The sequence below is a fragment of the Triticum aestivum genome, chromosome 2B, assembly GCF_018294505.1.
Source record: "Triticum aestivum cultivar Chinese Spring chromosome 2B, IWGSC CS RefSeq v2.1, whole genome shotgun sequence".
In the NCBI taxonomy this organism is placed as follows: domain Eukaryota; kingdom Viridiplantae; phylum Streptophyta; class Magnoliopsida; order Poales; family Poaceae; genus Triticum; species Triticum aestivum.
The window spans coordinates 86,824,232-86,838,628 of record NC_057798.1 but is presented as its reverse complement, the minus strand read 5'-3'; the positions used below and the strand labels follow the sequence as shown (position 1 = coordinate 86,838,628).

The 14,397-nt window shown below is 48.0% G+C and overlaps 1 protein-coding gene across 1 annotated transcript; it reads right to left on the bottom strand.

Moving 5' to 3' along the window:
* Positions 1–809: 809 nt before the first annotated feature.
* LOC123040580 (ABSCISIC ACID-INSENSITIVE 5-like protein 3) lies at positions 810–2,880 on the bottom strand. The gene is made up of 4 exons (XM_044463383.1): positions 2,606–2,880; positions 1,750–2,412; positions 1,579–1,650; positions 810–1,139 (listed from the first exon to the last, which is right to left on the bottom strand). The coding sequence occupies exons 2-4, from the start codon at positions 2,359–2,361 to the stop codon at positions 984–986; spliced, it is 840 nt and encodes a 279-aa protein (XP_044319318.1). The 5' UTR covers positions 2,362–2,412; positions 2,606–2,880; the 3' UTR covers positions 810–983.
* Between the last annotated feature and the right edge of the window lie 11,517 nt (positions 2,881–14,397).

Here is a 14,397-nt window from a genome sequence, read left to right as displayed (position 1 = left end):
AACTTAAGCATGCTCAGACTGGAGTAGTGAGAGGATGGGTGACCGGCTGCGAAGTTACACGATTTGGAATAAGTGGTTCATAATTGAGCAGTGATGAAGGATGATTAGAGTGGGTGATGAGAGATTGAATTGTCAAATAATTCATAAATTTGAAAATAAGAAAAAATAAAAAAAAGTCAAAAAAAATTCAAAAAAAATCAGAAAAACAAAATTTCAAAAAAAATTCCTTTAGTCCCGGCAACCGGGACTAAAGGTGGAGCTCCATAGAGCGGCCATGTGGAGGGCCTTTAGTCCTGGTTCGTAACACAACCGGGACTAGGGAGGGTGCAGTTAATCTTCCGGATGAAGTAGCGATTGATAGAGTTCTTCAGTCATTGCCACCAAGCTACCAGAAAACTATAATATGCAATGGATGAAGAAAACAATCTATGAGCTCTTCGCAATGCTTAAGACCGTAGAGGTATAAATCAAGAAAGAGCATCAAGTGTCGATATATTAAATCCCCCTCCCATTGTTACTTCACGAGCGTTGCAGATTATAAATTACTCACTCCGTCTCATAATGTAAGACATTTTTTAACACTAATGTAGTATCAAAAAAACGTCTTACATTGTGGGATGGAGGGAGTACAGTCTACAATCGCTTGAATGTGTGGACATTTTCAGCGTGCAATGTTCAGTAACGGGCAGTGACAGAATTTCCCTGATGAGGAATTCCTTATCCAAGAAAGATGCACTGATTGGTGCTGCAACAACACCCAACCAGAAACGAACTTGCAACCCAAAGAGACAGACTGCACTGCACATATATATAAAAGAGTCGCTTTAGATTAGCTGATGCTCTTCTTCTCACTCAGCGTTTCATCCCAGGTAGTACAGAGTCCTAACGCCCTACTACTCTACTAGAGTCTTGGCTACTACGCGCGTACTATGAACAAGGCGGCGGCGGTGGCGGTGGCGGGTGTGTCTCTCGGCGTCGATCGATCAGAAGGAGGCCGAGTTGATCCGCCGGAGCTGGTGCTGGTGCTGCTTCGGCTCCGCCTCCGGCTGGGGCATGTAGAGCACCGCGTGTCGCCGGAGCTGCTGCTGCCTCTCCCCCGCCTCCTGCTGCGGCAGGAACTGCATCACCGGCTCCAGCTTCTGCAACACCAAACACAACCATGAGACGAGAAAAGAAACTTTGCTCCGATGAAGTGATTTCATCATCAGTCTTGAGAGTCTGTTGTGATGCAGTAAGCCAACAAATGCCAGCAGCGGTTCAGTCTAGGAATTGAGATAAGAGGCTTAGATTAAGAGGTTTAATCTCCGAGTTTACACTAATGAAAAAAGTTTGCATTAATAAGAGGTTCATGGATGAAAAATTATGACATTCAGAGAAGAAGCAATTATACAAGAACATGGAAAGATCACACCACTGTTTGGAGCAGCCGGAGCAGGAAGTTTGGAAGTGGTCGGCATCTATTATGGCCAGTACAGTACATTCTCGTCCTGATTGGCCTTTGACTAGTGGCACAGGACTTGCGTACTGCTTACCGAGGCCAAGGCACAAGTGAATTAACTTGAGTAATTCTTTTTTTACCTTGAGCTCCTTCAGATGCTCGATCTCCTCCTCCAGCCGCGAGATCTTGTTCTCCAGCTCGTTCGTGTAGGCCTACGGCACCGTAGGCATGGCGAATCCGTCAAAAAGAGGCGATTTTTTGGGGTGCGAAATTATTTACCGGAGAAGGTGACCGAGAGAGAGAGACCGCACCTGCTTCCTGGCCCGGGACCTCGCCGCCGACTCGCGGTTCTTGATCATCCGCTTCTGCCGCCGCTCCACCGTCTTCTCCACGACGCCGTCCCCGCCCACGACCGCGGCGCCGCGCTTCCGCCCGCCGGCCTGCGAGAGGAACCCGCCGCCGCCGCCGCCGTGGTACACGGCGTCCAGCACGGGGCCGGCGCCAACGCCGAGGGGCCGCGGCAGGGGGCGGGTCACGTACTGCTGCGGCGGGTGGTACTGGTGCAGCCAATGCGCGCCGGCGCAGCCCCCGCCGCCGGCGACAGGCACGCCGGCGCGCGAGAGGAAGTCCTCCAGCGTCATCTCGCCCACCGTCGGCTGGCGGCCGCGGCCGGCGCTCTCGATGTCGCGCCACACCTCGTCCACCGTCTTCTTGCCCGTCCCGGCGCCGCGCGGCTCCGCGTCGGCGGCGGGGAGCACCGTGCGCAGGAGGTCCTCCAGGTTCATGCTCCGGAGCGGCTCGCCCAGGTGGCTCTCCACCTCGTTGAGCGTGAGCCCGTACACGGACCCCTGCCTCGACAGGGGCCCTCCCCCGCCGCCCCCGCCGCCGGCTCCGCCGAGGGACGACATTGTCTGAACTCCCATCCACGCACCAGCCTCCGACAGCCACCCCCTCGCCTCACGTGTCGCGATCAGCTGCAACCAACCAACCACAGGTCAAACAGGGAAACCACACGCCATTACAAACGGAAATAACAGCAACCACCGAGGCCGGCCGGTCAATGGAAACAAATCCTAAGCATGCCAAGAAGGGGGAGAGAGAAAATCTCACAAGCAAGGAAGCAACAGGAAAGAAAGAAAAAATGGGCAGCCAGGGTGCAGTTCTTGCCTGTTTCACCACGGCCGGGACCAGATCAGAATCCGGTGAGGCAGAGGAGAGTATTAATTTAGGATTGCCGCAAGAGGGGCTCCGGCCGGCCGTGTGGGGGAGAAGAGGGGTGCTAAAAGGGAAGATGGAGAGGGGGGAGCTGGTGGTGAAAGAGGAGACGACGATGCCTTTACAGTGCTACAGCTTGGACAGCTGCAATATATTTTTGGCCGAGGTGAACAGTAGGAGTGGAGCAGTGAGTGAGAGAGAGAGTGACACTGATGATGAGTAGGGTAACAATAATAAGAGTGCCGGCTGGGCCACACCACACAAGAGGCACGAAGCTGAAGCTCATTGAATAACAAAAGGAGTTTTTTGGGGCTTTCAGCTTGGGCTCATGTCCTTGTTTTATCACCAGCATTCAAAAGAGAGAAACAAAAAATGCCTGGCCTCCATTATTTATTTTCTTCATGCATGCAGGTGGGCAGATGAGGCATATATTTTTGTCCTAAGAGCCAACCAAACACCATCATATATATTCATATTCGTGCGCTCAAATTAAGCCTGGCCGAGGAAGGGGAATCCGCTCCTACAAAAGGCAGAAAAGCCACCGCTCGAAGTGGAAATGGCAATTTCAGGCCACACACAACACCACACGGAGGAAATTCCTTGTGCCACCATTAGCCCTGGCAGCCCGTGATTAAGCCTAGTTAATGGAGCATTTGCGGGGTGTGATGATGGCTGAGCACGCTACAAACTCAGCTTGTTTATTCATCGGTTCCCGTTGCATGAAACAACGTCTCCTCCCTCCCACGCCTTTGCCTTGAAGGATCAACCACGCACACACACAACTTTCGTCGTCCAATGGCATGGCCGGATAAAGCCTCTCTTGTAAGCAAAATCCGTAGCAAAGTTTTATCCTCTAATGATGCTAATTATCACGCCTTGCTCCACCAAAGCAGGCTTTGATGATGCCAGTTGGGTATTTAGCATTAGTGGCATGTGGATCTTCCTTATTCCTTGGGAAAAGGCAGAAATTGAAAAATGGCACTCATGACGGGACACTAAATTCTAAGATAAGGGCCAAAAAAGAAAAAGAAATAACGATTGCTCTGTAGCTAGATGGGTGCATCCTTCTACTCAGAGGCGTCATGAAGGGTGTCCTCCTCCCATGTCTAAATGAATGAAAAAATTGATCTTGCAAACAAGGGTTTTTTAACAGTCACCGACGGAGAGCGTCCCCGCTTGAATATATTACTCAAAAGGTTGTCAAGGGCGTGCTATAACACAAGGAGATAGGTAATGTCACCAAGACATAGCGACACTCTTAAAGGTTCCTTAAGCCTATAAATCCAAAGAGAGAATTCTGAAACAATGTTCCTAATGATAGCTGCATTCTTGAGTCATATATCTGCCATAGAATGGTGAGTGCTAGCGATGGACAAATGTTGGGGGTCGACGCCAACTGGTGTGATCATGTTCCAAATCTGTGGGTTGGAAAACCAGACTTCGAACCCTAGGACTGACCACACCTGGGCCACCGAGGAGGCGAAGTAAAGCAATGTGTTCGACTTGTTCATAATAGGAGGAAAACCTAGGGCAAGCTGGTGAGGAAACAATGGTGGTTGTGATGGAGATCGGACTTTGAGAGCAACCAACAAAAAATTGACATCAATGGAAACCTTGGATGGTCGTGTGGTGTTTGCATTTTAGTCTTCATCATGCTCTACAGAGATGGTGTTTGTAGGCGTTCCTAGAGGTGAAGGAGAGCCCATGAGTGAGGAAGCGTTTGTCGTTGGAGTCTCTGGGGAAATTCCGCAACAAAGACATAAGAACATCCAAGTCGATCGAAGCAACATTAGTGAGACTTCCTTGGTTTAGAAAGTAAACCATCCTACCATATGCTAGTCCATGGCGTCTTGTCATGGGCGGATCTTCCTGATGCTCAGGAATTTCAGTAGAAACCAATCAGGCCAAGAAAAACATTCAAGCGTCACTAAATTCTAAGGCAATGACCACAAAAAATGTTGATTAGTAACATGAAAAGGGTCCTCCTCTTATGAAGTTCAAGAACGTATCCTATCCACCGAGCTAATCTGTGCAACCAATACACCAGTAGCTTTTGGGCCAATAGATGAAAAAAGAATGGCCCAGATTTGGTCACAAGCAAACTATACTACTTTTACTGAGACAACCCTTCACTTTATATAAATTAAGCCGCGCTACACATGTCATTCCTAATAGTAAACATGTACGTCCAGCTTTTTTGGTCTCAAGCAGAAAACATGATATATATTTCAAATCGAATGTCCTACTTTGGCTTGGTTTTGATTGCCATACTTTTCTTGACAAGACCTTTGATACAAGATCAATGTTGAATATATTCTCTATAATTTTTGTCCTTTAAACTCTACTCAAAACTTGGTGCATGGTCAAAGATCTCACTAAAGCAGTTCCAAAATCGGACATCCAATTCATAACATATTACCATGTCTTATTTGGACAAAACATAAATAAACAAACAACTTTATTGATGGAAGACTGAGAATGTGAGATATGTAGTGCGGGTTTATTTCTAAACAATAGAAGGACTATTTGATAAATGTACCGACTATTCATCTCTCAGGCCAACTCATTTCCCTCTTTTTTTTATCCAATGGATCATCCAACATCGGTGCATTGGGTGCATGAATTACACCGGTGCACTGGATACGTCCTCTATGAAGCTCACCAATTATGCGTGTATCCTTCGATACATAGGCGGTGCCCTGGAGAGCATCGTCCTACCATGTTCGGAAAAAGGAAAGTGGGTCCTGCAAGCAAGTTCAATAGTGAGAAGATCAAATCATAAAAAGTGATTTCACGAGATCAAATCATACATGGAAAGATAATAATGGGTGAACTATTATTGCTTGATTTGTACCCTCGGTTACTTTGAGGTGTACGACGGATTCTACTTAGCGAGGGGAGGGGGAGGCCCTATTTCCTTGTTCGGTCCATCCGGCAAAGTCTTGAACCGATAATTGGTGCCTGCTCGGAGGTGTACGGCGAATTCTGTTTAGCAGGATGAAACGATATGACAGATGAAAAAACAATACTTGGGGCCTTGAGAGTCTAGCGAGAAAAATGTTTGTGTGCATGAGAGTCCGGACAAAATCACATCCACCCAATGTACACTATATAATTTGTTTTGACGAATCTCTGGGTATTAATTAATTTGATATTGTAAATGATGATATGTTTTTTTTCCTGTAAACTCGATCAAAGTTTACTGAAGTTTGACCATGACCAAATATACACTATAATTTGGCAACATAATTTGCAAGACAAATCACAAACAAAAACGTGCGTGTGTGCATCCTTGAATGTAGAGCCGGTCAGACGAGCATTCTCCTCGCACGTCTGCAAAAGGAAAATATGATCTTGCATTGCAAGCAAGTTCAACGGTCAAATAATCCATTTAAGAAAAAGAAAACAGGTGATCTCACATGATCAAATCGTGCATGGAAAGGTAATAATAATTGGCGAACTCCTGTTGGTTTGCTTTGCTTTGCTTTCTACTACTCCGAGGTCGAGGCGCGCAAGTGAAAATCCTCTCTCCCCGTCCGGTCCATTCGGCCAAATGCTGCGCGCGCCGATAATTGGCGCGGTACGTACTACGATCTCCTGTTTCTTCCTCAGAGCGCACCCATATTATTGACCTGCCGTCCTGACCATGGCCGTGCATGCGTGCATGCATGCTCGCCATGCAGCACTCGCAGTGGCCGGTCAGGCTCTTGATTTCACCGCTCACGAGATTTACAGTGCGGTAAAACACGGCTGAGGCAGTGAGAAGGCCTGTTGACCGGGCAACGCATCCACATAAGCATTGGCTGGCTGCTGCAAGCTGCGCCTGCAAAGGCTGTAGTGTTTTTTTTATCTCTTGCGCTTGCAGCAAGTGTGTGGGACATTGCTGGGAGCTGGCCACGTGGCAGGGCTCGCCGGCGTGCAGACCAGATCTGCAGCTGGATGGGGAGTGATCAAGTGGAGATTATATTATAAGAATGCTCTTACGCGGGGGTAATGGGCGGCACGTGGCGGCTCTCCATTTGGCGGCATCTTTCCCCTTTGGGGAGCTCCAGGGCATCGGGGATTCAGGGCACACCCAAATCCGCTTAGCCCTAAAAAAAATACTACAGTACTGGCCGCCATTAGCATGGCTCCTTGCTTCCTTTCATCTTCTTGCCACCGCTTGCACACTTGTTAATTGCCACTTGCATAAAAAGCCGGTGTAAACTGCGCAGGCAGATGCTCTGCCAGTGCCTGGGTTGTGCATCAACCTAGGCAGTAAGCTCGTTTAGCAACTAACCCTGCATGCATGGTAATGACATGGGTAAGCATGGCAATGTAGCCATGTGATGGCATGATGAAGAATAAAGCTTGCCTTCTTTCCCCCAGCCGTTTGCCAAAAACCTGGTGAAGAATTTGCAGCTTTGTAGTACAGTACTACTCCCTCTGCTCTTAAATATTTGTCTTTTTAGAGATTTCAAATGGACTATCGTATACGGATGTATATAAACATATTTTAGAGTGTAGATTCACTCGTTTTGTTATGTATGTAGTCACTTGTTGAAATCTCTAAAAAGGCAAAGACAAATATTTAGGAATACAAACCAAGCGGAGGCGGGTAAACAATTTGCAGCGACAGCATGCTCTACCAGTACTAATACTGCATGTGTACATAGACGGTGCTGGGCTTTGCTGCATGTGTCCATGTCCTTGGAGCATTTCTCACTCATCCTTTGCATGGAAAGAATGCCAAATGAGATAAAAGAAATTCTGCATCGAGACAGAGAGAGAAAGTGGGCTCTGGCAGATACGGCTCGGGCCAATGGGAACTTGACATGCAACGGTGATGGGACGGCGAAATTCCTTTCCAAATAGACCGGCTGTGCCCCCACCAGCACCCTACTGCCACCACATTTCCAGCTTCTTTTATGATGCACAGCGTACGTACCGCCACTGCCGAGGACCTTTATATATTCCGAGGACCTTTCTTTCTCGCTGCAGTTTTCAGAATTTCGCCTTTGTGTGCGTGTGACTGTGTATGTGTGGCTGCCTCCCGTTCCGGAAAGGGCAAAACCTATGAGGGATTTGATCGATGGATGGAGCCTACTTGGTTAATTATTCGTAGTTGATGAACTTTGCCTGAGATCACCAGGAGTGGTGGTAGTAGGAGCAGCACTATTGTATGGAGAGTGATATGCTAGCGAGGGACTCAAGTTACCATGTTTGTACTCGTTTTGATTCCCCTGCCAACTCTGTCTATGGTAATTGAATTTGGTCTTTATAGATTTGTAGACACACATTAACGTTTGCATTGCATGCTTTAGAGACGAGATTCAGGTGAGCTGCTTCAGGGAGGCTTGAGATCTGAATCTCCTTTGTTTTGGCAGGCAGTCGGGCTGAATCTTGAGTGCGCCAGGATCCAGGGAGACTTTTCTCCGGCCGGCCTGCCTGGGGTGCTGGGGATGGGATGAGATGATAAATCATGGATGGCATGGCGGCTCCAACGCACGCGGTTGGTACGTACTACCTTCATCCTGATTTATTGGTTCTCATTGTATTTTGTATTTTGTGTCAAATTTTGACAAAACATTTTAGCTAATAAAATATTTTTGCATGTCATCAACAATTATATCGTCGGATTCATATTTAAACATAGTTTTCGATGGTATTATTGTTGATGGCATGCATTAATATTTTATTAGTTAATTTTTTGTCAAAATTTCACACAAAATACAATAGGAATCAATAAAGCAGGACGGAGGAAGTACTGCGTTGGTGGGAGTTCTTTGTCCACTCCCTCCCTCTCACTCAGTCTCCGGTAGTACTACTACTACTCCTGCAGCCCCGCCAGGCCAGGCCACCCTCCGAGGCCGGCCGGTGTGCAGCCGGCTTAGATCTAATCACGGCATGCAACGGACTGCATCATTGACGTACACGACGGCGAGGCTCCTGTGCAAGATCGGACGAGCTCCGGTTTAGGTCAACGCCACCATGCCGCGGCTAGGTGTATCGCCGGTTCGCTCGTACGCCCGGCACGGTGCGTACAGCGTTGCGGATAGATTAAGCCTTGCGGCAGCTGCCCCCTCGCCGCCCGGCGCGTGCGTACGGGCCCTGATGCCGGAAACAGAGCCATGCATGGCGCACGCACATCGGATCTTTTCGGTGACTGGGCGCTCGCTCATCACGCTCCTGATGAACCACCAGCTTTTTTTCACTGTCTCGCCACCACCTTCAGTACCACCGGTACTTTGTGTACTAGTGCTGCTCCACTTAAGATTAGCAGCACGGAAGTACGCTGGTGGTAATTGATAATGGTAAACCTGACGATTGATTGTCTCCAAGTAAACCCCCCCGATTTGCTGCTGTACCGGAATCGTACCGAATCTGTACGGCGTCGCTAGTTTATTATTCCGTGGAGTTCGTGCAGAATCTTTTCCTTCCTTCTTACCACTACTGTAGCTCGGCGAGTGGTCGGCGGCCGGCGGGACGTTCTTTGGGTCACCAGAGCCCATTGGGTCGGTTCATATATACAGCACAGCACAGAGTGAGGGCCCAAGTAGTAAGTAGCCGGCCGCGTTAGAATTTCAGGTTCTTGGGTAAAGGTAACTTCCCGGCGGGACATTGTCGGTCACTGCTATATTAGTACGTACAGTACGTACTTCGCTTATTGAGCAACGGTGGTTTTTTTTTGCATGGTAATACGTGTCTCATTTATAAAATAAAGATCCGGTTACAAGGCACGTAAGCACCGACATTACAAGACTGAAAAGATAGGATAATCCTATGCAAAATACCAGCGCCTGTTTCTTTCCTCCGACACCACCAAAGCGGCCACCAAAGGAAAAGAAAACAGATCACCTCTTCACCTGAGCTCGACGCGGCTCCATCGCTGATCAGCAGTTTTACGGACCTCGAAAGTAGTTTGCCAGAAGCAAAACCATTGCCGTTGAAAGAATCAGACCGGGGCAACATGTCCCCGGACACGCCATCGAACTCTAGATCTGACACCCCCGCATGACAACGACGTCGAAGGAGGAAACCAGAACTGTCAGCCACCAACCACAAACCCAGCACAGGATGCACCATCTTCCAGCTATCACTTGCGCAGACACCCGTCTGCGCGTACTCCTGGATGACAAAACCTCCCTGCTCCACCATGACGTCGGAGACAACGCCACAGCAACGGGGACAGAGCAGAAGGAGAGACACACCTGATGAAGTCGCCGCCGCCGTCTCGCCGACATCATCCATGAACCCTAACACAGCCGATCTGAAGGATCGGCAATCACACGGCCATCAACTCTGAGACGCCGCCATGAACGGCACCGCCGGTGTGGGAGTGAAGCTGAGACAGATTTATTCGTTCTGGCGCCGCTCCCACCATCCACACGGCACACCACAACCTACAAATCCAAAACCTAACTACAGAACGGAGGAACGGGGTCCCCCCTCCCTCCTGCCGCCGGAGCAGCCGGAGGGAGAGGGGGCCAACGCCCTGGCCGGCTGAGATCAGATGAAAAAAGTCGCCCCCCTAGTCGACTGGCGTGGCGGCGGCTAGGGTAGGGAAGTCAACTTTGGTGGAGTCGGGCAGTGTGGGTAATCTAGAAAGTCCGAGCAACGGTGGGCTTGCCGATCAAAGATATATCAAGGTCCAGCTAAAGAAGAGGATATATATCAAGGTCAGTAGGCCACCTTTGTTATGTTCTGCTCTCTCTTCTCGCAAAAAAAGAAAATATTCTGCTCTCTCTGGCTGCTGTTAGGAAAATACATCAAACCATCTTCCCGGCAACAATTACTCCTTGGGGTACTATTTCTCACGAGCCCCCCTATGTGACGCTCAGCGCGCCAAGATGTCACACAAACACACAGTGTCATGACTGGTCCAACCCCCATGGCGCCCGGCGGTGGTGCTGTAGCGACAGGAGCAAAGCACCAGGGTGTTTTTCTTTCCTTTTCTATTGTTTTCTAGTGCTTTTTTGGTTCAGTAGTTTTAAATTTTGGATTTCAAAAACACAAATATTTATTTATTTTAGAATACTCTTTAAAAATCAAAACATTTTCAAAATATTGGAGTTTTTACGATCAATATTTTAAAAATAGAAAGCTTTTATACTCCCGCAAAAAATAGAAACTTTTACATTTTTGAAATGTTTTGCAAAAATTGTGAACATTTCTAAACTTGAATAAAATCGGAGCAAAAAAATGAAACTAAGGAAACCAAATCAAAAAAGGGAATGGAACCGAATAAACCAGCCGACCGATGAGAAATAAGGGTGCGGGGGAGGGGCACATGAGCTGGCTCATGCGAGCGTCGCCCTATGAGTTTTGTCAACATTTAGTGACGACAATTGACAAATAAGTTTTTTTAGCAAACAGTCAACACTTTTTTTTTGAGAATCTAAAAATGATTGACAAATAGGTATCACCATTTCTCGCTTTTGATATCCATTAATGGGCACTATTTTGGGTTTTCCCTTTCATAAATCTTGAAATTTCATTTAAAATATACACAATCAAAAAATAAGTTTAGTTATCTCACTAGTTTATGTAGAATCAATTTTAAAAATAAATAATATTTATACATATAACAAGGTAAAGAATTCACGTACTTAACAAAATATCCATGAAATTTTAAAAAAAGTTCAAACCTTTTAGATAATGTTCATATAATTTTAAAAAGTTTTCTATCATTTCCAAGATACATTCATGTATTTAAAAGATTGTTCTCATATTTTATAAAAATCATATAGTTTTCAAAAAAAGCATGCACACATTTTTATAAAAAATCATGCAATTATTAGAAGTGTTCATGCGTTTAAAAAAATGTTCAAGTAAAATATTAAAACTATTTAAAGAATGTTCATGTAATTTTAAGAACTATTTGTGCCTTCTATAAAATATTTACACCTTCTAATAAAATGTTCATGTTATTTTTTAGAAGTGCTTACACATTGGTTTTGGAAATTGTGCAAAAAATATATTAATGGAAAAACTAGGTTGGAAAATTAAAAGAAAGAAATAGGAAAAGGTAATAGAAACATGAAAATAGAAAGAAAGAAAAAGACAAAAAAGGAGGGAATCGGACCACTCAATTTTGGTAACAGCTTGACGGACTTGGAGCGATTCAAGCACCCCTAGCGATGGGATTTTTGGAGCCCGATCACAATGACCGAGCGAGCTTGTGATCAACAAGCTCTAAATACCCGCAATGTGCAGTTCATATGGTGTTCGTCCTCCCAAACAGCCCAGGAGTAAAGGTCAAAGAATGATTAGTCAGTTCATACCTGAACGAGGTATATAATTATCCTAGCAGCTGAATAGATTGGCCAAACAGTCATCCGAACAAAGTTCGAAACGGTTAATTGTGTCTTAATATCCAACATACTCATGAACAGAATTGCAAATAGCCTGCTGAGGTCATACTCATGAACAGAAATGTGATACAATTTCTTACCTTCCACATCCCCTGACAACAGTGACCATATTACCCAACATCTATTCCAACTCGATAGTATCCCCTTCATCAACCATCGTAGGCAGATCTTTGCTGGGATTGATCGCAGGCAGCTTCTTCCGAAAGGATCCCTGCAACACCAGCCCTCATCGCTTTGTGTTTGAAGCTGCACAAACCAAAGCCTCATCTATTAGTTTGGAAAAGGACAAGCCTAAAAAACAAACAAGGAAAAGACAAGTCTAAAAAACAAACAAGGAAAAGACAAGTCTAAAAATCAAACAATAAACACTCAGCCTGCTAGTGCGACGTAGACTTATAAACAACAAATTTCATTTCTCAATGATGTCACGGGTTTAATTCCTGGGAGTAGAAGTCTAAAAATCACAACGCTTGAACTTACGAAGCCAATTTGGAAGAACTTGCATTTAATAGACCTCAGATTAACTATGGTAACATATCATTCTCTTTACCGCTAGCAGTTTGAAATCAAGTTGAAAAATGTCTTATCTTATGATTCTTATAAGAGAGTGGGGAAAAGGTAGAGGCATGGGGGAGATTGTCACTGCTTGCTGATGGCTTCTCCCTCCCCCTCCCCTCCCCTCCCGCTCGCTCCCTCTCTGCCCCTCCTCTCTCCCCCGCCCCCGTGACTCCCCCCGGCAGCGCCTCCCTATCCTCCCCCTCGTGCCCCTCCCCACCTTAGCCCCTCCGTCTTCCTCGTCCCCCGTTTCTGGCAATGGTGGACCTCGGGCCAACAGATTCTGGGCCTTGGATGGCCTCGACTCCGACTCCGACTCCGATGTAGATGATCTTCCCCCCGTGGCCAATCCCCCCTCTCCTTGCTGTGCTCCTGTGCCCAGGCTCCACAAGTTTGCTCCTGGCGGGCGCAGCCGCGTGCCCTCGCCGGAAGCGGTGGAGGCTGGGTGGTGCCTGGCCCGCCGTCGTGGCCGCAGATTTGGTAAGCGGGCTCATGTCTTAGATCCCCCTTCCCCCTCGCGTGCTGATGTGCTTCCGGTCTCGGCTTCCTGCTCGCCTTCTTCGGATTCACCGCTTCCCCCCTCATCTGGTTTGCCGTCGGGGCGTCGGCCAGGGACAGGGGGCGTGGCCCCTTCGGTGGGCGGCGGGAGCGCTCTAGTTCGGTGGCGCTGGTGCGGCGGGAGGAAACCTAGGGCGGGGCCTCCTGGTGCGCGGTGGCCAGGTTTTGGGTCGTACCCATGGGCTTGGGCCGGTTGGGCCGATGGGCCTGGCGGTCCCGGTGCTTTCTGATGTGGTGACTTTTCCCCCTCTGCCTTCGGTTGGTCCGAGCGGGCGGGTTTGCCCGTTGGCCTGTGCCCCCTTTGCTTGTCATCCCGTTGGCCCTCGCCTCTCTGGCAATTTATGGATTCGCAAGGGTTGCCCCGACCCTGATATAGGGTTTCCTACCTCTCGCCGCAACGTGCGCCGCTTCCCCTTTCATGTTCGTCGCCTTCTTAGATCTAGCCCTCCTCCACCCCTCTCGGCTTCCTTCGTCACGGTCATCCCGATGGACAAGTCTCGTGCCTCTTCTTCCGATGCCCTCTCCGGCAGCAAGCGGGGGCGGGGAGGCTCTTCGGAGGCGGGCCGGTCCCCAGATCTGGAGTACGAAGCTGCGCTCCGTTCTAAGCTGGAGGTGGAGCGCTCGGCTCGCGAGCAGGTTGTGGCTAAGCACGAGGCCTTGGCTGCGGGGCCTGCCTGGCTGCAGCGTGACGAGCGGGCGCGTGCGGAGGCGCGGCGGTGGATCCTTGGGAGGCTGCAGCCGCGGGGTCGGTGGCGGCCTCTAGGGATTCAAGGCTCTCCCTGCCACGGGGCCCGGGCAGCTCGGCTGCGGTGGGTGGTCGCGGTGGCAGTCCCTGTTGGAAATATGCCCTAGAGGCAATAATAAAATAGTTATTATTATATTTCCTTGTTGATGATAATTATCTATTGTTCATGCTATAATTGTATTAACCGGAAACCGTAATACATGTGTGAATGCATAGACTACAACATGTCCCTAGTGAGCCTCTAGTTCACTAGCTCGTTGATCAATAGATGTTTGTGGTTTCCTAGCCATGGACATTGGATGTCGTTGATAATGAGATCACATCAATTAGGAGAATGATGTGATGGACAAGACTCAACCCTAAGCATAGCACAAGATCGTATAGTTCGTTTGCTAGAGCTTTTCTAATGTCAAGTATCATTTCCTTAGACCATGAGATTGTGCAACTCCCGGATACTGCAGGAATGCTTTGGGTGTATCAAACGTCACAACGTAACTAGGTGGCTATAAAGGTGCACTACAGGTATCTCCGAA

Coding starts and splice junctions, on each gene's coding strand:
- LOC123040580 (XM_044463383.1), bottom strand. CDS start 2,361: ATGGGAGTTCAGACAATGTCGTCCCTCGGCGGAGCCGGCGGCGGGGGC. Junction 1,651..1,749: donor GGTCCCGGGCCAGGAAGCAG/GTGCGGTCTCTC, acceptor ACGGTGCCGTAG/GCCTACACGAACGAGCTGGA. Junction 1,140..1,578: donor AGCATCTGAAGGAGCTCAAG/GTAAAAAAAGAA, acceptor TTGGTGTTGCAG/AAGCTGGAGCCGGTGATGCA.